The sequence below is a fragment of the Vombatus ursinus genome, unplaced genomic scaffold, assembly GCF_900497805.2.
Source record: "Vombatus ursinus unplaced genomic scaffold, bare-nosed wombat genome assembly UNPS02014807.1, whole genome shotgun sequence".
Classification (NCBI taxonomy): Eukaryota; Metazoa; Chordata; class Mammalia; order Diprotodontia; family Vombatidae; genus Vombatus; species Vombatus ursinus.
In genome coordinates, this window is record NW_020954585.1 from 23,008,941 (window position 1) to 23,031,420 (window position 22,480).

Here is a 22,480-nt window from a genome sequence, read left to right on the forward strand (position 1 = left end):
CTGCCAAGAAGATGGTGAGGGAATAGTAAATGTGGAGAGTGAGATCTGTGAGTTGAGAAAAGAGCCAGCTCTGGCTGTTGGGTACTAATTTGCCAAGGGTAGCAAGCCCAGGGACCCCAGCTGAGTAACCTGCTTAGTAGACAATGCATACTGGGGGAGCAGCATAAGGGAAAGGAATGGCCATCCAGTCCCTGCAGTGCAGGAAGTGTGACTTGGCTTGGTTACATGAGTTCACTGTGGGTTCTTTTCTACTACTGTACTCTGTATATGCCTACTCTTCATACTGTCCATGTGTTTAGTTCTGGGAGAGTACACCCCTGGTTTATGGGGATAGGGGGTTCCTATGTTTGTTCTCAGGCTGTTGTCTCTGTAAGTGCCTTTGCTTTGAGCTAATCATGTCTACTGACTTACTATTAAAAAGTTAGTGCACCTGTAGGGGCTCATAAACTATAGTTTTATGAATGTGACTCACAAAGTCCTTGAACTTGGGGGTAGTTATCCCCTACCTCACCTCTCCCCCAGACCAGAGGGGTGCAATACAAGCTTGTGGAATTGACTGTACTTCCTCCGGTGCCTTTGGTGGGTGCATTCTGACAAAATCTTAGTAAGGACAGTAATGCACAAATTTAGTTACAAGTGAATGTTTGTTAAGCTCAATAGACCCGGGCCAAAGGGACCTTCTGATACACCAGCAAATGCAGGTTTTTTGAGCTCTAAGGCTTTATTATGTGTGTGTATACATACATTTTTAATACATACAATTTTAAACTTTTTTTTTATAATTTTGAGTTCCCAATTATCTGCCTCCTTCCCACCCCTCCCCCCTCCTTGAGAAGGTAAGCAATTTTATATAGATTATATTTGTTCAGTCGTGCAAAACACTTCCATATTAGCCATCTTGCAAAAGAAAACACAGACCTTGTATCCCAAAGAGATTATGAAAAGGGAAAAAGATCCACATGTACAAAAATATTTATAGCAGCTCTTTTTGTGGTGGCAAAGAATTGGAAATTGAGGGGATGCCCATCAAGTGGTGAATTGCTGAACAAGTTATGGTATATGAATGTAATGGAATAAGAAATGATGAGCAGGGGGATTTCAGAAAAACCTGGAAACACTTACATGAACTGATGCAAAGTGAAGTGAGCAGAAACCAGGAAAACATTATACACAGTAACAATAACATTGTTCAATGATCAACTATGAATGACCTAAGTCCTCTCAGTAATACAAGACAAGCAAAGACAAGCAAAAAAGACTCATGATGGAAAATGCTATCCACATCCAGAGAAAGAACTGATACTGTCTGAATACAGACTGAATGGTTTTATTTTCACTCCCCCTCCTATACCCCCCCTTTTGTTCTGTTTCTTCTTTCACAACCTGACTAATGAAATTTGTTTTACATTATTGCACATGTATAACCTTCATCAGATTGCTTGCCATCTTGGGGAGGGTAGAGGGGAAAGAAGTAGGAAGAAAAATTTGGAACTCAAAATCTTTCAAAAAATGGATGTTGTAAATTGAATGTACATGTAATTGGAAAAATTAAATGCTACTTAAAATTTTTAAAAAGAAAATACAGACCTCCCAAAAAAAACAAAAACAAGAAAAATAAATAATATTTAAAAAGTATGCTTCCATCTGCATTTAGACTCTACCAGTTCTTTCTCTGGTGGTGGATAGCATTTTTCATCGTAGATCCCTCAGAATTGTCTTGGATCATTGCATTGCTGAGAATAGCTAAGTCTCCCACATTTGATCATCCTTACAATATTGCTGTTACTGTATACAGTATTGTCCCAGTTCTCCTCACTTCACTTTGCATCAGTTCATACAAGTCTTCACAGATTTTTCTGAAACCATCCTTTCTGAATCCATAACCATTTCTTATAATAAAATAGTATTCCATCCCAATCATATACTGCTACTTGTTCAGCCATTCCCCAGTTGATGGGCATCCCCTCGATTTCCAATACTTTGCCATGCCACCCCAAAGAGAGCTATGTTTTTGTACAAATAGGTCCTTTTACTTTTTCTTTGATCTCTTTGGGAAACAGACGTAGTAGTGATAGTGCTGGGTATGCACAGTTTTTATTTAGCCCTTTGGACATACATAGTTCCAAACTGCTCTCGGAAATGGTCTCCAAAAGTGTATTAGTGTCCCAGTTTTTCCACATCAAGGGACTCTACTTTGACAGACAGAGGGAAGAAGCGAGGGGGGCGAGAGGAGGAAGCTTGAATGTCAGGCTCACTCTTAAAGGTACATACGCCCTTCCTGCTGGGCTTCCAACTAGCTCCGCCCCCCCCCCCCCAAGACGGTCGTACAGCTTTAAGTCTTCTCCTGGCTACGAGAACAGGAACTCCAAGGTGAACACTGCCGGGTCATGGCGGTTTCCCGTTGCTGGGCTGCGGCGCTCCTTGACGTCCGCCGGGTTTCTGGGGACTAGCGGCCGCCGCCGCCGCCGCTGCCTGCGCCCCCCCGTCCCCCAGCTTCCTTGCGGATTCTCCGTCTCCGCCCAGCCCGAGGGTCTTTCCCCCTCCCCCTTCACCTCCAGCCAGCGCCGGGGGTCAGCCGGAGCCGGGCCGGGGCCGGGGCCGGGCCGCGCGGGGAGCGGGCGGGAGCGGCTCGGGGCCGGGGGCAGTCCCCAGATGTTCGCCCGCTGACGCCCGCCCTCGAGGCTCGGGATCGCCGTGGGGCAGTAGCGGCAGCGCCCTGGGGGCTTCCCTCGGCTCCGGCTCCGGCTCCGGCTGCGGCGGCTCCCAGGCGCTCCCAGCGGGGATCATGCACTTGAGTGGGCCCAGGAAGGGAGGGGCAGCTGAGAGAGAGAAAAGGGAAGGAGGAGGAGAAGGAGAAGAAAAGCTCGGGAAGCCGGGGGGACGGGGAGCAGGAAGCCTTCCCCTTCGCGCCCCAGCCCCGGGGCCCGAGCTGCCGGCCGGGCCGCGGGCCTATGCTGCCGAGCGGGGGCTCTCCGGCGTCTCGTGGGGGCCATGATCCGGTTGGGATGGTCGCTCGGCCGGTCCAAGGGCCGTGGCACCTGCGGGAGCCCCGGGGCCCTGGTCCGGTCCTCCTCGTCCGGCGGCCCGGCGCGGGGCAGGCCCCTGCGGGTGCTCGTGGACATGGACGGGGTGCTGGCTGATTTCGAGGGCGGCTTCCTGAAGAAGTTCAGGGCCAGGTACCCCGACAAGCCGTACATCGCCCTGGAGGACCGGAGAGGCTTCTGGGTTTCGGACCAATATGGACAGCTGAGACCCGAGCTGAGTGTGAGTCCCCCTGCCCTTCTTCTGCATCCCTCCCTCTCCTGTGCAGGAAGGGGCCAGTCCTGACTAACCTAGTGGTGTTGATAATAACAACAACAATAATAATAATTCCATGCTGAGTGTGAGTCCCCCTGCCCTTCTGCATCCCTCCCACTCCTGGGCAGGAAGGGCCAGGCCTGACTAACCTAATAGTGTTGATAATAACGAATAACAACAACAACAACAATAATAATTCCATGCTGAGTGTGAGTCCCCCTGCCTTTCTCTTGCATCCCTGTCCTGTGCGGGAAGGGCTCAATGCTGACATAACAATAATGATAATAAACCTGAGCTGAATGAGACCCCTTGCCTTTCTGAAACATTCCTTTTTGTGTGTAGGAAGGGATCAGTTCTAACTCATGGTGATGATGATGATGACGATGATGATGATGATGATAGACACTTATTGGCTTTAAAGTTTACAAAAGTTTTACATACATTGTCTCATTTGATCCTTCCAGCAACTCTGTGAAGTATTATTCACATTTTGTAGATAGGGAAACAGGCTCACAGAAGTCACACAACTAATAATAATAGTGAAGGGGAACCCGCTGCTTCCTGAGACAGTCCAGTGTACTTTTGGACAGCTCCCCTTGTTTGGAATTTTTCCTTACAGCTAGCCTAAATTGGCTTTTTCCCCTACAAATTCTACCCATTTCTCCTAGTTTGGGCCTTTTGTGTAAGTCTAATTCATATTCTATTTGTCGGTTCTTCAGATTCTTGTAGACAGCTATCATTTTACCCCAGCTAAGCATTCCTGGTTCCTTCAGCCAGCAGTCATATATAGTATGATCTCAATGACTCTTTTGGCCTTCTTCTGGATATTCTCTAGCACATCACTGCCCTTCCTAGAAATGTGATGCCCAGAACTGAAAATACCAGATGTAGTCTAAACAGGGCAGAGTAGAATGCAACCTAGAACGTGTGGCCTTGAATTCTAGGTCCTAAAGTGTGGCCCTTTGACTGAGTCCAAGTTTTATAGAACAAATCCTTTTATTAAGGGGATTTGTTCTGTGAAGTTTGGATTCAAAGGGCCGAACTTAAGGATCTAGAGGGCCACATGTGGTCTCAAGGCCTCAGGTTCCCCACTTCTGATCAAGATACGAAGAATCTTTTAATGCAGCCTAAGATTGCATTGGAGAGGATCATTGCTTAATGACAGGAGGAGACGTTTGCCTGGGAATTAGGAAGACCTAGGTTCAAGCCCTGCTTCTGACACATACCAGCTATCCGACCACGAACAAATAACTTCACTTCTCGATGCCCCAGCAAGTTCTCTAAGACTTTAAGGTACAGACAGATTGCTAATCTGTACCAATGGAGGGGATTTCTATATTGAGAGTAACCTGCATGGATGAAATCATGAGTTTACACCTAAAACCAGGATTGCATTAGCTTTTTTGACTGTCATGTTACACAGTTGTCTCCTTTTGAGCTTATAGTTCACCAAAACCCAGATCGTTTATCTGATGAATTTCTTTCTAGCCATACCTACTCCATCACTTGTATTTGTAAAGTAGGCTTTGGAATCAACATGAAGGCTTTACATTTATTGCTATTACATTTCATATGATTAGGTTCAGCCCAGTGTCCTTAGCCTATCAAGAATTTTTTTTTGAACCTGACTCTTATATTTGGTGTATTAGCTGTTTCACCCAGCTTTGTGACATTTGCAGATTCAAGAAGCATATAATCAATGACTATCCAAGTCATTAACAAAAATGTTAAATAGTACAGGGACCTGCACAAATTCCTGGGTCTTTCTAACAGAAACCTCCTTCCACTTTGACTAATGACAATTCATTAATGACTCTTTTTTGGGTTGGGCTATTTAGTTCTACATTTACCTAATTGTAATACTGTCTATCTCTGGGGCTAGCTGGGAGGAGTAGCCAGAGTTAGGAATGGCTTTTCCTTTTTAGAATAAGATTTTGGGGCAGCCAGTTGGTGAAGTGGATAGAGCACTGGCCCTGAATTCAGGAAGACCTGAGTTCAAATCAGGTCTCAGACACATAACACTCATTAGCTGTGTGACTCTGGGCAAGTCACTTAACTCCAATTACCTCACCAAAAAAAAAAAAGATTTTATTGTATTTAAAATGTAAAAGCAAGCATACAAAAACAGTCCTTTGGGTTTTAGTTTGCTGATCTCTGGTCTAGCTCTAATCTCTACAGCCAGCTCTGCAACTTAGTACCTACATCATCTTTTGACAAGTCACTTTCCTTTCTCTGGGCTTCAGTTTCTTCTTTTATAAAATGAAAGGGTAAACTTTCTTTCTTTTTTCATTTTTTTTATACTTTGTTATAAGAGATGACTCTCTGTCTCTCTATGACATTTTATAACTTTGAGACCATTTTTAGTGCTGCAGTATAGAAGTAATGCTATTCAGACAGCTTAAGCTGGGGAAAGAAAAATGTTGAGTGGTGTTTAAAATTTAATGAGTACACATAACAAACATAATCTGCTGTTTTTCGCATGGAATATGTTATTTTTGGTGAATATCATTCAAGGTCATATAACCCTGTATACCAGACAGAACACAAAATAGGATCACACTGAAATTGTGATTTGGTCAATCCTGTTCAGAAATAAAAGGATAGTACTCTTTCTACAGATGGGTAGACTCAAGCATGTTGAGATAAATAGATTTGCCCCAGTGAACAGTGAACAGTGAAGAAGAAGACCATAGAAATGAGTTGGGAGATGACCCATGACAGTTCAATACTGGTTCCCTGGGAGCCTGGGAACTTAAGAGAAGTAATTATTCTACCTATAGTTGATTACTTCAGGATGGGCCTTGTGAGTGGTAGAACAGATGTTGGTAGAATTTTGGTGGTATCCACCTGGTTCTGTCTGATTCCTAGAATACTTTTCCCACCTGACTTACTGGAAAATGACAAAATTTTACAAATAAATATGAAATAGTCCCTGCCCCCAAGGAGCTAAAATTCTGTCAGGAAAAACAGCCTTTAAGGATCTAAGTAAATACAAAATATACACAGAGTACCTACCAGATAACATCAGGCAGGGATGAGAAGGCAGTAACTCCGGTGGGTATCAGAGAAAGGCTGTGTCGTAGATCATGGTTATGTTGAGCTTTGATAGAAGTCAGGGGTTATAAGAGGCAGAGGGGAGAAGACATTGTGTGCATTTCAGGTTTGGAGGGCAGTTTTTGCGGAAGCACAGAGATAGAAGTGGAGAACAGTGAACGTGCTAAACAGAGGAGTTCATATCTCATGCTACCTGCAGTTGGGGCTGCCATTGGAACATTTTTGAACAAGAAGATGGCATGCTCAGACTTTAGACAGTTTTGACACATGGTTGAAAGATTGATTGGAGAGGAAACCAAGTTAATGACTAATGTAGTAATCCCCATTATCAAATGCAGTAGAGGGATCTAGCAGAATGAGAACTGAAAAAAAGGCCATTAGATTTGTAAATTACGAAAACAGCTTCTGGTTAAGATGGAAAGGAAAGGAAGTATGCATTTACTAAGCTCCTACCATGTGCCAGACACTGTGTTAAGCGCTTTATAAATATCTCATTTGATCCTCATGGTACCCTCATGATAAAATTATTATCTCCATTTTACAATTGAGAAAACCATGGATGGCAGCCAGAGGTTAAGTGACTTGCCCAGAGTCACATAGCTAATAAATATCTGAGGCAGGATTTTAACTCAGATCTACTTGAAGCTAGGCCTAGCACTCTATGCACTGCATCACCTACCTGCCTCTGCAGATGGAGAGATGAAAAGACATAGAGAAGCTCATCTCTCTCACATAAACCCCAGCAAATATCTGAAGAGGACCCCAGGAAGATCAAAGATAAAGAAATCTGAAAATAATCAGAAGTAACCTCTTCCATTCTGTCCAGAACTGTAGAAAAAAAAATGAGGTGAAGAGAGGGGATGTCAAGGTTAACTGACACAAGTACAGGTAAATTCAGAAGCTTTCAGAGGCAGGGTTGCATGAGGTAAGCCAGTGCAAACTCTGAGAAATGAATTAGAAGCTAGAGGAAGCAGGGAGAGGAGTGCCAGGGAAGCCAGCACAAGTTTCTTTGAATTGATGTAAAACCTCCAATACTCTGAAATGAGAGGGCAGAGTTGCAAGCCGGTACAATCTGTAGTAATTAGGGGCCTGAAGCCAGAATCTTGCCCCAGCCTATAAGAACAGAAGTTGGACACAGAACCAACCTATGGAGATCTCTGTCCAAGGAGACAGAGCCCAGCTGTGCAATCCTTGGAGTAGGAGTCAAGACCAGTGCAGAGTCCTGGACATTATACCAGGTGGACCATACAGGAGGCCTGAGAATAGCACAATCTCTAACATCCCCTTGGGTCCTATCAAGACACAGATGGAGATTAGAACCAATATATAGTTTGGAATTATGCCAGGAGGAGTTAAAGTGGCCAGTGCCAGAATCTGTTGTTAACTGCCTAGAAACTGAGATGTAAGACAAGGATTGGGTCAAAGAGAGGTCTCTGATTATAGTAATATAATACTTCTATATCAGATTAACCAAAGCATCCTGGACTACATAGAGGACAGAACCAAACAAGGAGATGTAATGCATCTAATAGTGCCAGAGAGGACTGGTCAGAGCTCATGTGTCCAAACTAAGAATCAAGGCTGGAAATGCAAGTGAATAGAAGAAAACACCAAACAGTGAAGAAATACTTCTCTTAGCAGAGAAGCCCAAGGGATAAACTCTGAAAAAGAGTAACACCACAACTACTATGTAAGCCAAACCTCAGAGGAAAGAAAATTGGTTTGGCCACAAGTACTAGAGGTACTAGCCTCTAAGGGCTAGAGGAAATGAAGCAAGACATTTTAAAAATGGAATTTTAGTTCTGAAGGAGAAAAACAGAAAGAAGAACAAATGGCTTAGAACATAAAATTGGAAACCTTATCTAAGTAGTGTACTCTTTGCAAAATCAAATGGAGCAATCAGTACTCAATTACTCTATGAGAAAACAATAAATATTAGAAGAAGGTCAAGTGGAAGAAAATGTAAGGTATCTGCTATCAAAAAGAACTCACCTGGAAAACAGGTCTAGTAGAGATACTTTAAAAATCATTGAAAACCAATGACTTCTTGAAAACCATAACCAAACAAAAAACCTTGAATACCATATGTCAAGAAATCATAAAAGAAAACTGCCCAGACCTATTAGAACGAAAGGAAAAGTGAGAATAAAAAGAATCTACTGGTCATCTCCTGAAACTCCGAACTGAAAAATACCAGTAATATCGTAGCCAAAAGCCAGAACTTTCAAGTCAAAGAAAAAATATACTGTAAGAAAGCATAAAGGAGTTCAAGTACCAGCCATACTCAGAATCACACAAAATTGTGCTGTATATACTAAAAAGAAGAGAAAACCTTGGAATATGATAATCCAAAAACAAAGGTAAAAGGTAACAATAAATAGTAGCTCACCCTGCAATAATGTTACCTATAAGGGGAAAAAATGTGTTGTTACTAGAATAGAGGGCTTTCAAGCATTCCTGGTGAAAAGACGAGAGTTAAATAGAATCTTTGAAGTTCACACACTGGAGTCAAGAGAAATCTAGAAAGGGAAATATATTTGAGCAATTAGAAGAGGTCATTAAACCATGATGAAGTGCTTATATTCTAATGGAGAGAAGAGACAAGTGTCCCTTCAGAATCCTGATATCTTTAAGGGTCACAAAATTGTTAAAGAAGACAAATACAGGGGCCTGGGTGTGCTTTTGTGTTTTGTTCTGTTGGTTTTAAGAGAAGAAACAAAAGGGAGGGGCAGGAAGGAATATTATAGGAAAGAAGTTAGGAAGAAATGGAAAGAACTTGCCATTTTACACAAATGGTGTATGTGATAAGAGTGTACTTACATGAAGGAAAACATGGAGGAAGTGTACATCTTATGACCTTACTTTTATCAGAACCAGATAAAGAGAGGAAGGGAATAAGTATTTATATAGCATCAGGTTATAAAATGTGCCAGGCATTGTGCCAAGCACTTTACAAATATTATTTCATTTGATCCTCACAACAACTTTACCAGGTAGGTACTATTATTATTCTCATTTTACAGTTGAGGAAAACTGAGGCAAACAAGTTAAGTGACTTTGCCAAGATCACATAACCAGTAAGTGTCTAAGGCTGGATGTGAACTCAGGTTTTCCTGACTCTAGGCCCAGTACTCTCTCCACTGTGCCACCTAGTTGCTTCTTAAAGGAGGATTGAACACACACACACACACATACACACACACACACACGTTATTCAGTATAGAAATACATTATACTCAGGGGTGTATGGATGTTCAAGGAAGACTAGCATCTCTGGTGTAAGGGCTTGCCGAGCCCTTTTCAGGACTACTTATCCACCTTTGTTGTCCACTTGGCACTCAACTTTCACCTGTGGCTCCAAGAAGCTGTAGCATGCACAGTGTTCCTCCCCAGCAAGGTGGGCTAAACTAGGTGAACAAACAAGATTATACTCAATAGGAATATAAGTGGGTCAGGGAAAGGGAAGGCAGGGCATAAGAGGAAGTTTAATAGTCACGAGTAAAACAAACTTCAACTTTAGATGCTTGATCATAAAGGGGTTTTTAAAAAGAGAGAAAGAAAATATAAGGGGGTCTAAGTTTGGTGAAGAAATGAGGGACAGGGGAGTAGGAGCAGACTATTTCAATTACAGAGTACTAGTGTTCATCAATTTTGTTTTTTTGCTTTTTCCCCATTCCCTTCTTCATAAAGACAAGAAGGAAAAATTATGAGAGGGTAGATTGATACAAAATTTAGAAGCCATGATAGTGAATATGAATGGCATGGACTCATGAGAGGTGGGTAGGAGAAAGCAGAATCAAACAATATATTGAATTCTTGAAACATAAAGATTCATTCAATATTCAAATGGGTATTTGATCTCATCGATTTGAGAGTTCCCCTCCAAATCTTCACAGCTCAACCAACCGCTGCCTGAGTTAGAATCTGTGTCCTCTCCAAAGCTTGACCACAGAGTCCCCAGCATGCTAGAGGCCTTCCTTGTATTCTGTTGACATCCAGGGGGTAGCAGTGGAACATTCTGACTGTCTACCTGTCCTTCCTCACTCTTGCCACATGACCAGCCCATCTTCTCTTTCTGTCATGGTGTTTCTTGATTATATCCTTTACATCTGTACTTCAGAATTTCATGTTGGTTATATGTTCTGCCCTGCTCAGATCCTCTGTGTAAGTTTTCATTGACCTCTGTGTGATGCTTATCTTTAGTTCTTTAGATGAAGTTGTGTGTACTGTTATGGGGATCTTGAGGGTCAGTAAGAGTGCTCTGTAGTTTCTCCAAAGCAATCCAGCACTCTTTCCTCTTCCTTTTCAGCCATGGGCCCACCTCATCATCCATTTGTACTATCTCAGATAAACGTGCTGTTGAACAAACTCTATAGAGGGTCCATTCAGATGCCTATTGAAATGTGGGCAATAGACCTCTATTTGGTCTTTCTCATGTGGATGAACATACCAAACTCCATTGAGTGATTATAGATCTTTTTCAGGAAGCTCTTCAACATCTTGGGATTTGATGCAATCAATACAATATCATCCACAAATAGGAGCATCTGGAGGACCTTTCTACCCACAGGAAATCTTTCTACTACCTGGATCTCCCCCATCACTCTGGCAAATACTTTTGGTGAGCAATTATCGCCGTTTTATGCCTCACCTGATGTTTATTATCAGACGATTAATGAACGTTATTACATCTTCTAAGGAGTCCTGAATGATTTTGTTCTATGATGGGAGACGTTGTAAAAGAGGCTGTCAGACAGTGTTTTTGTCTTGACAGGTTGGATGTTTGTTGTTGAAATCAACAAACAATAAACACAGTGGGATTTTATCTTCTCTACATCTTTCAGTCAGTTGTGAAATGGTAAATATGTGGATCATTGTTCAGTATGACTTGTGAAAGCCTGCTTATTCTATACTAATACCCCCACTGAAGATGCCCTCGCTTTATTTATAGATGATCTGCATAGAGATTTTGTATAGGCAAGAGAGTAGGCATATTGGTTGATAGTTATTGCTGTTCTCTTAGTCACCTTTATAGGGGCATTAACAAGGTTTGAGTTTGTTCTATATCTTTGATATCTTCCTCTCCTTCAGATTCCTTGCTTATCAGTGCCCTCACAATTATGTATTCCTACCAACAAGCTCCTATCTGCATATCTGATACAATCTGGCTGCTTTTCCTTTCCTCTGTCCTTTTAGTGCCATTTTTGCTTCTTTTGTAAGCACCTTAGGAACTGTGAAGTCAAGGTCTGAGTGTGGTGGTTCCCTATCCTTGGTGAACAAAAAGTTGGTTGAAATAGTTTTTGCAAATCTTTTCCATTTTTCTTCTTTCTATAGTCCTCTTCCATTTTCATCCTTGAGTAACCTTGGAATTACTTTGCTTGGTTGGACATTTTGCTAAGCCTTCTTTATACTGGTTCCGTTGCTTCTCTTTAAACTTTAAACTATGTCTAAAGCTTTCTTTAAACTGGTTCCAAACCTTCCATTGCTTGTCTTTGCTTTGTGAGATATGTTACTGCTTATAATTTGTGCACTATTGTTATAATGATCTTTACAGACCAGTTTATATTCTAACATAGTGTTACCTTTGACCTCTGTCTCTCTTCTTTTAACAAATAATGTTCGTTGCCTAAGGTATGCTGGCTCTTTTGGTTTCTTTGTAGCAGTTATAATCATATGTAATCACATTTATATGCATATATGTTTATGATCATTGCCATTATTAAATCATTTATAAACTAGGAAAAATGTGAACGTTTCTTTGTGGGTACAGACCCGAACCTGTGAAACAAATTGTTAAGTGCTGCAGCCCATAACACCTTACTGTTACAATTGGCGTCATGAACAGGATCTGTGTCACAATGCCGTTCCTAAAAAATTCAGGAGAAGTTAAAGTTAAGGAACAGGAAATTCCTGACTGGGAAGGGCTCCCATATTCCTCCCTTGCTAAAGAGTGGCTAAGAATACTGGCCAAAGAGTTATAAAATTGTGTATACCCTCTGACCCAGACCACTATTAAGTCTGTTTCCCATGGTGATCAGGGGAAAAGGAAAAGAACCTATATATTTTAAAGTTTTTTATAGCAGCTTTCTTTGTAGTGGCAAAGAACTGGAAAGTGAGGGGATGCCCATCAACTGGGGAATGGCTGAATAAGTTGTAGTATATCATTGTAATAGAATACTCCTGTGCTGTAAGAAATGACAAGCAGTTTGGTTTTAGAAAAACATGAAAAGCCTTGCAAGCAATAATGTAGAGTAAAACAAATAGAAACAAAAGAACTTTGTATGCAGTAACAGCAACATGTTCAAAGAGTAACTGTGAATGACTAAGCTATTCTGGGTAATATGATCATTCAAATCAACTATGAAGGAAAATGCTACCCGCCTCCGGAGAAAAAACTGACATATTGAAGTACGTATTGTATGGTCACGGTCACACACACACACACACACACACACCTCCTTCCCCCAAATGTTGGTTTTCTCTAATGTGAGGTTGGAAGGGAGGGAGGGAGACAATTTGGAATTCAAAATTTAACAAAAAATTGTTTTAAAAAGAAAACTTTTAAAAAAGAGAACTATATAGAAAACAGCTGTATGTAAACAAAATAGGTAAGAGACACACAAAGAAGAGAGAACATTGTATCTTTAGAGAAAGCAGTTTCAGTTGAATGATAAAACCACATTATAAGGGGTTGAAAAATGGATGAGAGGAGAAAAAGTGGAAGCAACTAGGTAGAAAGCTTTTATTAAGAATTTGACTGAAAAGGGAAAGAGAAATAGAGGATGATAGCTTGAGGAGATGATTGGGTCAAGTGAAGATTTTTTAATGTTAGAGGAAACCTGGTCATGTTTGTGGGCAGCAGGAAAGGAGCCTATAGATAGGCAAGGTAATGAATTGAGGGAAATAATGGTAGTCACTTCTTGTACAATAATTAGTCTACCTAAGTTAGAGAGGCTTATCATGTCTTTGGCTATAGGATGAGTTTTTTGGTTACAGCCTAACTCAAAAAGACTAGTTATAGAGGGATTAAGATTTACATGGAGGAAATGCCCACATGGATGCAATTACAAATTCCTAAAGCACTGGGATCCTGAAGAAGGGAGTGAGTTTATCAGATATTTTTCTCAGAACAGATTTTGCCTGGTGATAGGAGAAGATGAGTATCCCAGGACACTGAGGACACAGTTGGGTTGGGGGTAAGAGAAAAAGGCAAAGAAGAGGCTATGACCATTCTTGTAACTATGGACTTTAACTTTCCCCTTCCAGAACTAGGCATCTGGAGCTTGTCACTACAAAGTTTTTTATACCTAGCTTTTAGATTTGAGAATATGCACCTCATCCTTACCGAGTAACATAGAGACAGGTGACAGCTAATGGTAGTATAGAGGGGAAAGAAGAAAATTGTGATGGAAACTAGAGTTGGGTTCCTATGATCACAGGATCATGGATTTTTAGCTAGAAGGGACCATAAACAGCCATTTAGTCCACTCCCCTTCATGCTACCCGTGAGGCCTAAGAGAGGTCATAGGAAGTGGCAGAGCTGGCGTTTGAACCCATCCTCTCTTACTTCAAATCGAATACTCTTCACACTGTACCACTCAGGGTTAGGGGAAGAGCTAAGTTAGCAAAGGCTTTCTGGATGTATTTGAAAGGCCAGAATGGGTAGAACATCAAGAGGGATGTACGTAAGACTAGGCTTTATGGTTCTGCTTTATCATTACAGTGGGGCACGTTGTTCTGGCAGGTTTAATGTGGGGTGTATCATTTCTGTCTGGCATTAAGTGATCAACTTGAGATAGTGAAAAGAGCCCTGGAGACATAGTTCTAGTCCTACCCTGTTGCTCGATTGCTGTGGATCCTTGATCCTTTTGCACCTTTGGGAGTCTTTGGTAACCAACCCACCAGTGTCAGTCCCACTCTACCCCACCTCTTGGCTGGTCCACATGGGACCCTGCCAGGAATATGATTCCATCCTAGAAGGAGGCTCAGAACCAATATAAATATCAGCCTGACACCTAAGCCTAAATATTGTGACTTCTATGAATGGAAGAGTTGGGAACCTGTCTATGCCATCCTCATACTAGCACATATTCTTGATCTCCTGGCATATGGAGACTCAGATTACTGAGTCTTATTTTCAAGGATATTACAGTGTGGGGAACAGAGGAGAGGAGCTGGGGGTCCTAGGCAATAACTGGCTTATCTTTCCCTCTCAGGAGAAAGCCATCAGCATTTGGGAGTCAAAGAATTTTTTTATTGAACTTGAACCTCTACCAGGGGCTGTGGAAGCTGTGAAAGAGATGGCCCGCTTAGAAAAGTAAGTTTATCTTCCTGTTCATACTACAGCCTCCTGTACTTTCTTCCTCCCTGCACCTCAGCTTTCCTCCTGCTGACTGGGTTGTGAGAGCATCTGGGGTCTTCTCTGCCTTCTCTTGATTTTCCCTTCTTTTCCCCAGTGGAAACAACTCTTTTTGTTTTCCTAGCAGATCAATTTAACTTTCAAGGCAAGAATTCTAACCAAATGTAATATTGATTCCATTTGGGAGGATGTTTCCCAATCTCACATCTGGAGAATATTTTAATGTTATAGTTTTGTTTTTAATGTTATAGTTTTGTTCCATTTCAGTAGTTTTGGAAAACATCTAGGGTTCCTTCACACATTTGTTGGGTACTTTTCTTTTCCCAGCCTTGGGTTGCAGTTGCTAAAATATTGATTGGGTCTTTGTTGTGGGCTCTATTCATTTACCAAATGGCTTTAATCATAAGAGATGTTCACTTGAACTGAACCTTGAAGAGGGTTAGTAATTTCAAGAGGTAGCAACGATGAGGGAAGGCATACCAGGCTTGGGGTACAGATGGAATACCTGTGAGTGAGTAGGTCAGTTTGGCTGGAAGTTAAAGTAGAGATTGTGAGAAGGAATAATGTGAAATTAGTCTGGAAGGATAAATTGGAATCAGACTGTGAAGTTCTTTAAATGCTAAAGAGAGGTAGGAATGAGCCATTTCCCAGCAACAACAGGGAAAGGCTAATCATGGCTAATGGGATGGCTTAGAAATTTTCTTCTCTTGTCTCCTTTTCTTCTGTCTACAGCACTGACGTGTTCATCTGCACAAGCCCTATCAAGAAATATAAGTACTGTCCTAATGAGAAGGTAAGACATAGACCTCAGGTCTCTGAGAGATGAACAGAGGGAGTCTTGAGGTTGTAGTCACATTTACCTTTTCCCTGAGTTGTTGGGTTTTGGCTCAGCACCTTTATTTTGGCTACTGGGCTGAAGCAGCACCCACGTTATTCAGGATGAGTCAGCTGTGGTACCTGCTTTGGAAATTCCCATGGCACATTCCTTATAGCTTCATGGAGGGAAAAGGGAGGGATTCCTTCCCACCCTGTGTATAGTGATTGGCTTCTGGATAGCACTTTGGTGGGATAGTAATCAGAGACTGGGGATCCAGTGTCCGGAAAAGCTGATCTTATGATAACATTGCTGTCTGGCTTCTAGCATTTGTATCCCCCTGAATGTTATCACAATTGGCTTTGCTGTGCTCTGGGACTCACCTGCCTTCAATAATTGAAATAAGGATGCCAATGGACCTCTCACTTCTTCGTGCTTACTTTTTAGTATGCCTGGGTAGAGAAGCATTTTGGCCAGGAGTTTCTGGAGCAAATTGTACTCACCCGGGATAAGACTGTGGTCTCTGGAGACCTCCTTATTGATGACCGACCAGATATAACAGGTAAATGACATCTGGAGGAAAGAGAGAACTTTTTTGGTTCAGGAACCAGTACTTATTCCAAAAGGCCTGATTCCTATCTTTTTCCTTCTCTGTAGGGTTTCCCTCCCTCCTATCAGTTATCACTTATTTAGTGCTTACTGTCTGCCCAGCGTTGTGTCAGGCACAGTAAATAAGATATGATTCTTGTCCTTTACTTTATATGCAACAGCGTGGTGTGAGGCCAAATATTCAACTTGGATTTAAGAAACCAAAGTTCATATCCAGGCTCAGACAGTAGCCTTATGGACTGGGCAAGTCACCTTCGTTTCCTCACTTGTAAAATGGGAGGGTCAGATTCCATCTTCAGTCTCAGCCCTAAATTCTATGAACTATAATCTTATTGGGAAGACACTACTTAAATTCCGTGTAGGATAATAGAAAGAGAACGGAATTGGTAGTGAGGAGACCTAGACTTTAATAATAGCACAGTTATTGTGTGACCTTGTGCAAATCATTTAAACCTTCTAGGCCTTAATTTATTCATCTGTAAAATAAGTGAGGTTGGCCTAGATCAGGGGTTCCTAATCCTATTTTGTGCCATAGCTTGGTGAAGCCTATAGACTCCTTCTCAGAATAATGTTTTGAAGTAATTGGAGAATACGCTAAATTTCAATTAGAGGTTAATGAAAATAAAGATAAACTTGCCTCCCTCCCCCATTCATGTTCACTCTGAAATACATTCCCTGATTCCCACTGGGGTTAAAACCCCAGGTTAAGAACTCCTGACCTAGATGATTCCTAGAGGGAATCCAGCTCTGATATTCTAAGCTTCTACAAACAAGAGAGCAGTAAACAGCTGTATATAATTGAGTGCTACAGACTATTACTTGGTGTTCATAGAAGGGAAAGATCAGTGAGCTGGCTGTGGTGTGTGTTGGGAGATGGGATGGCTATCAAATTGCCAAACTACCAATAGGATCCTTGAACACAGCCCTGGGGCCCCTCACAAAACTCCTTTTTCCTCCCCCCAATCTGCAGGGGCCGAGCCAAACCCCAGCTGGGAGCACATCCTCTTCACCTCCTGCCACAACAGACACCTCCAGCTGCAGCCACCTCACAGGAGGCTCCATTCATGGACCGATGACTGGAAGGCAATCCTGGACAGCAAGCGCTCTTCACAACACTGGATCCTCCCTCCTTAAAGGAACAGGCCCCTGCTTCTCTGGAATGTGGAAGATGTCCTCGGCCTGGTGTCCTGGGCTGGGGTGGGCTGGGGAAAATAAGGGAGGGATGGTAGGTGGGCGAGTTGCTTCCTTTGCAACCTTACTAGGAAGAATTGGAGCTTGGAGCTTCCTCATAGGAGAGGAAGGGGCTCTGAATTCCCTATGCCAGGCTTTGGAAGGAAAGAAGGCTGGGCTCAGTAAGTATCTGGCTCCCACTATAGCACATGCTGGGTCCAGGTGCTCTGTGGTCCTCTTCATGCACATCTCATCCTTTCCCACTGTCCTACCTGAGCTTTTTAGAAGTCAGTCTTAGCATACACCAAGAAGGGAAGTTTCCTCTTGCCTTTTGGTGTTCAGTGTCAGAGTTTGAGGCCATTCCCTCCAAAAGTTGTCTAGGACAAGGCTATATCACTTGAATAGAGGTTTGTCATTTGAACAGAGATCTATCCCCTACCCTTGCCCCACACTTGAGGTTACTCAAGCCATTGTAGTCTATAATCCTATCATTTACCCAAAAAGAATATGATATACCCGTAAAGGTCCAACAAATCAAATTTTAAGCTAGTGGGTTTTTGTGGCTGAGATTTGGATGGGAGGAGGGTGAGGGATAAGAGTCATAGGTTAACAATGGATGGTGAGTTATTCCTTGCACCTTTCTGTAATTTGTTCATCCCCAGATAGGTTTTGATAGGTCCTGGGAAGCATGGTCTTATCTGTCTCCAGTGTTCTTCCACCTTGATCCTATTTTTTTTATGTCTAATGGGTTTGGGGTCAAAGTGTGTTCTTGGTGTTTCTTCATCTTGCCTTTCTGGAGGATAGAGAGTTGGTGGGGTTGGTGAGACTCTATAAGTCTTACAGTCACAATGGAACCATCTCTCTCCTACCCATCCAGGATGTGGGACTTGGGACCTCTCTTCTCTGGTCTCATGATCTGGCCTTAGAGCACACTGTGGCTAGAGGTTGTTGGCATTATAGGGAAGTCCCCAGGTGTCTGAATTTCTGAGGCTGGTAGGTTTGAAAACCCTAACTGTACCTTGATCTGTTTTTCCTGGTTGTAGGAAACCTCTGAGATCTTAGCTGCATCTCCATTAGCGTTCCCACTTCTCCCTTTCATCTCATTACTTTGATGGGGACTTCCCAGTCTCTTACCAGAGTAAGAGATGTAGATGCAGACTGGGGGAGATTGTATGTGTTAGGGAAGCTTCAGGAACCCAACAGGCCTTCATTCTCAAAGCTGCTTCTCTGATATCAAGTGGACCCTTTTTCTGCCTATGTCAGGAGTGCTTAGAGCTGGCTTACAAAAGGAAGAAGTGGTGTGAGAAGAACCAGTATGGGAATCGGCCCCACTGTCTTGGAGCCCTTCACCCCACCCCTTAGGCAGCTTAGGTGTACCATCTTCCCTTCTACCCTGTCGGTGATCCCACATCCCACTTCAGTAAAAATGAATGGCCTGGCTCCCCTCTGTCTCTTCCTTACTATAATAAGTAGCTTCTTACTCTATCTATTTCCCTAGCTGTTATCCCTCTCAAGTGCCTTTCAGCTGCCCATTGACATCTTCTGTCCATTACCTTCTGCAGAAATCAGGATCTCCTCTGGGTTCCCATCCCATTGTCAAGAAAATGCAAACCTTAGGAAAGGATTTGAGAAAGGGTCACAGAAAGATAGCAACACTGAATTCTGAGCCTAGTCCCAAGGGGGAAAAGGGAAGGGGATTGAACTTCCTGGACAAAATGAGACAACCAGATGGAAAGTTCATCCCTTGCTTGGTCCTTACTGTACCATGGTACACTTTCCCCAGGAAAATAATCTAACATCTTTGCTGTAAGCACAGAAAGACCTGAACAAGGATATCCCAGGACCCCATCCCCTCAGAAGCAGAGAGTTATACCCCTTTGCCTGGAACTTCTGATGAGGTCTTAGAATCATAGGATCCCAGGTGAGCCTGGTCTGTTCTGTCCAAGGGCAGGAGTTACTTATCTGGCTCCAGCCTGGTTGTTCACGGAGGGAAGCAGTAACTAGAGATGACCCCCTGCACCCAAGGGAGTGCCTACAGGAAACAGCCATTGTTTACACCTCCTCTGGAATCTCTTAGCTCTTCCAGGTCTGAGAACAAGAGCTGGAAAAGAGGCTTGTTTTCTAAAGCATAAAGGCTTTATTCTCCAGAAGCCTTCCTATGCAGACAGTGGGAATTCCCAGACTAAGACTGTGGTAGCTTGAAATAAACTTATATGCCTCTATTCATTTGTAGACACCTATGAAAGGAAATAGTACGAATTGTACAGTAACTAGTGACAGGTGTGAAATTATCATAGAATCTGAGAGCTGGAAGGGACCCTAGAGATGATCTAGGGCCTAGATTGATCCCAGCTCAATCCCCTAATGTAACAGGTGAGGAACAGGTCCAAGGACAGAGACTGGCCTTTTTCCTCCTGTTACAGTTACCAAGGCACCATCTCGCTTACTATTGGAACTAGTTTGCTCTCCTCCCTTTTTATCTTCACCTCCCCCAGAACCTCCTCCCCCACTCCCAGTGACAAATCTAGCTAGATCTACATTCCCCTTAGTCAATGAATCAACAGGCATTTATTAAGCACTTACCATGTGCCAGGCATTCAAATAAGCATTGGGGATACAAAGAAAAAGCGAAAAGCGTCTGCCCTTGGAGCTTGTATCCTAATAGGGAGCCAACACGTATCCAAATAGATACAAGATACAGAGTAGATGGGAGGCCAGTTTAGGTAGAGACACCGCCTAGACAAACAACATAAACAAAGCTCTGGTCAGTCCTGTGTGATGTGGTATTGAAAGTGCAGGTCTTGGAGTCAGAAGACCTGGCTTGGGCTTGGATTTGACCTCTTCTCTTTGAGCCTAACCTTTTAACATCCATAAAACGGGAGAATAATACTTGAACTATCTACCTCACAGGATTGTGGAGAAGAAAGCACTTTGTGTAAAACACTGTATCCGTATGAACTTTTACTCACGTCAAGAAGGAAGGAGCTGTTCCACCATTCTTTGGCTTGCCAGTTCTGGATTTATTGCTTGTCTCCTATTTTCAGACTCCAGGCAGAATTTTCCCTCTAGTGCTAAATATCTTATGTGTAGTATTAGTGCCACCTTCTGGACATAATGGAGGACTTCATCTTCCCCAACAACCTGACATCCAGGGAACAAATTGAAGTGAACATCACATTTCTAAAACCAATATCCATCCAAATGATTGTTACCTCCTTAAAGCTACTCTGGGAGTTTGTGCGCTTATTTCACTGAGGTTTTTGTTGCTCAGAACACAATTTTTGGGGGGGGGGGCGGAACTGCACCCATAGCTGTAATCACACTTTTTTCTCCTCAATCCCATAATGAATGATATGCCTCCCCACCTCCTCTCTGGGCTGTGGGACCAGCCAAAAGGCATTCAAAAGTCAAACCCATTCTCAATAGGCAAAGATTTGTCACCCCCGATGATATTTCAGAGAATGTGCTGCAGGTTCTGAAGGCAAGAAGAGTCCCGGAGCCATCCTGCACACTGGCTGCATTGCTGGAGTAAGTGTGGTTTCCTTAGATGTCCCTTATTTGGGGCTGTAAGTACTGGTATGTTTATTAAATCAGTCACATTACTTTTTAGTTACATATTGTGCATGTGTTTCTTTCTAAGTTTTATGGATGCCTATTGTTTTGACTGTCATCTACATTTCCAGATATGGGCAGCTAAGTGGCACAGTGGGTAGAGAGCTGGGCCTGGAGTCAGCAAGACTTATCTTCTGAGCTTAAAGTATCTGGCCTCAGACACTTACTAGCTGTGTGTCCGTGGACAAGTCACTTAATACTGTTTGCCTTAGATTCCTCATCTGTAAAATGAGCTGGAGAAGGAAATGGCAAACCAATCCAGCATCTTTGCCAAGAAAACTCCGAATGGGGTCATGAAGAGTCAGACACGACTGAACATTTTCAAATATGCCCTTCCCTCATCCCTACCTTGTTAGCCTTCCCCCCTCCCCCATTTTAAACAACAAAGCAAAGAGTGCTACGAAACCAGTTGTCACACTGACTATCTGACAAACGCATTCCTTTCTTGAATTGGTACTGAACTTTCACAACTCCTCCCCATTGCCCCACTTCCTTGTGTACACTTCTGGGTGAATTTTACTTAGCTGGATGATTGACTATCCCACCCTTGGGAAGTCTGATAGGAGAGCTATGGAGGCCTCTCCCTCTCTAAAACAAAGAGCTGGGAGCCCAGATTTAGGATTGCTAGTGCATAGGTCATCTAGCTTAATTCCTTTTTACAAGTGACCAAACTGAGCCAGAGGCTGTGTGATTTGCCTATGGACAAACAGCTAAGTGACTAGTAGTACTGAGTTAGAGCAGATAGGGGCTGCTGTAAAGGAGCTGACAGTTCAGGGGCAATCCTTGCTGTATTGATACCAGCAGAAGGGGTGATGGAGTCATGCTGCTCATTCGTAACACACTTGCCCACTGTTGGCAAAAATCAAGGGGAATAGAATAGTTACCCCCTGGCACTGAAGGCAGGGACCTTGCCATATTCATCTTTATACCCCAGTAGCACTGAGCACCCATGAACGGCAGGCCAAGAATCAAGTCTCCTTGAAGTGCAAAGTTAGGGCAATAAGAAGGACCAAAGCAGTCATTTAACAGGTACACATTAACTATCAGCCCTCTATCCAGTTCTGTGGGGGTTTTGACAATTAAGCATCAGCTATTATGCTAAGTGATGGGGGTGCAGCAAAGAAAAAAAAACCTGCTGTCAGCTTACATTTTTATTTTAAAGCTTACATTCTATTAGGAAATGATGTATACAAAAAGGAAATAGAAAATAATCCTATCAGGGAGAACACTTATAAGTAGGGACATCAGGACAGGCCTCTTAGGAGGTGGTGCTTCGGCTGAGCTGTGAAGGGAGTTAGGAATTCGAGGAGGGAGAGATGAGGATGCAATGCACTCCAGGATGAGGGGAGGGCAGGAGGTAGAACATGTATGTACCAAGTAAGCCAGTTTGGCTGGGCCATAGAGTGATTGAAAAGGAATGATGTGTAATAAACCTAGAAAAGTAAGTTGAAGCTAGACTGTAAGCAAGATAAATGTTAAGACGCAACCACTGCCTACAGAGAAAATAACATAAGAACAAATAAGTGATTTTTTTTTTTTTGGTGGTGGATTGGATGTGTCATTAA

At 42.7% G+C, this 22,480-nt stretch overlaps 1 protein-coding gene across 1 annotated transcript; it reads left to right on the top strand.

The window, feature by feature from the left end:
- The first annotated feature begins 2,991 nt into the window (after positions 1–2,991).
- Positions 2,992–20,918, top strand: NT5M (5',3'-nucleotidase, mitochondrial). Its single transcript, XM_027874993.1, has 5 exons — positions 2,992–3,264; positions 14,568–14,668; positions 15,443–15,503; positions 15,972–16,086; positions 17,104–20,918. Exons 1-5 carry the CDS (start codon positions 2,992–2,994, stop codon positions 17,265–17,267), a joined length of 714 nt encoding a protein of 237 aa, XP_027730794.1. The 3' UTR covers positions 17,268–20,918.
- The last annotated feature ends 1,562 nt before the right edge of the window (positions 20,919–22,480 follow it).

Coding starts and splice junctions, on each gene's coding strand:
- NT5M (XM_027874993.1), top strand. CDS start 2,992: ATGATCCGGTTGGGATGGTCGCTCGGCCGGTCCAAGGGCCGTGGCACC. Junction 3,265..14,567: donor AGCTGAGACCCGAGCTGAGT/GTGAGTCCCCCT, acceptor TTTCCCTCTCAG/GAGAAAGCCATCAGCATTTG. Junction 16,087..17,103: donor TGACCGACCAGATATAACAG/GTAAATGACATC, acceptor CCCAATCTGCAG/GGGCCGAGCCAAACCCCAGC.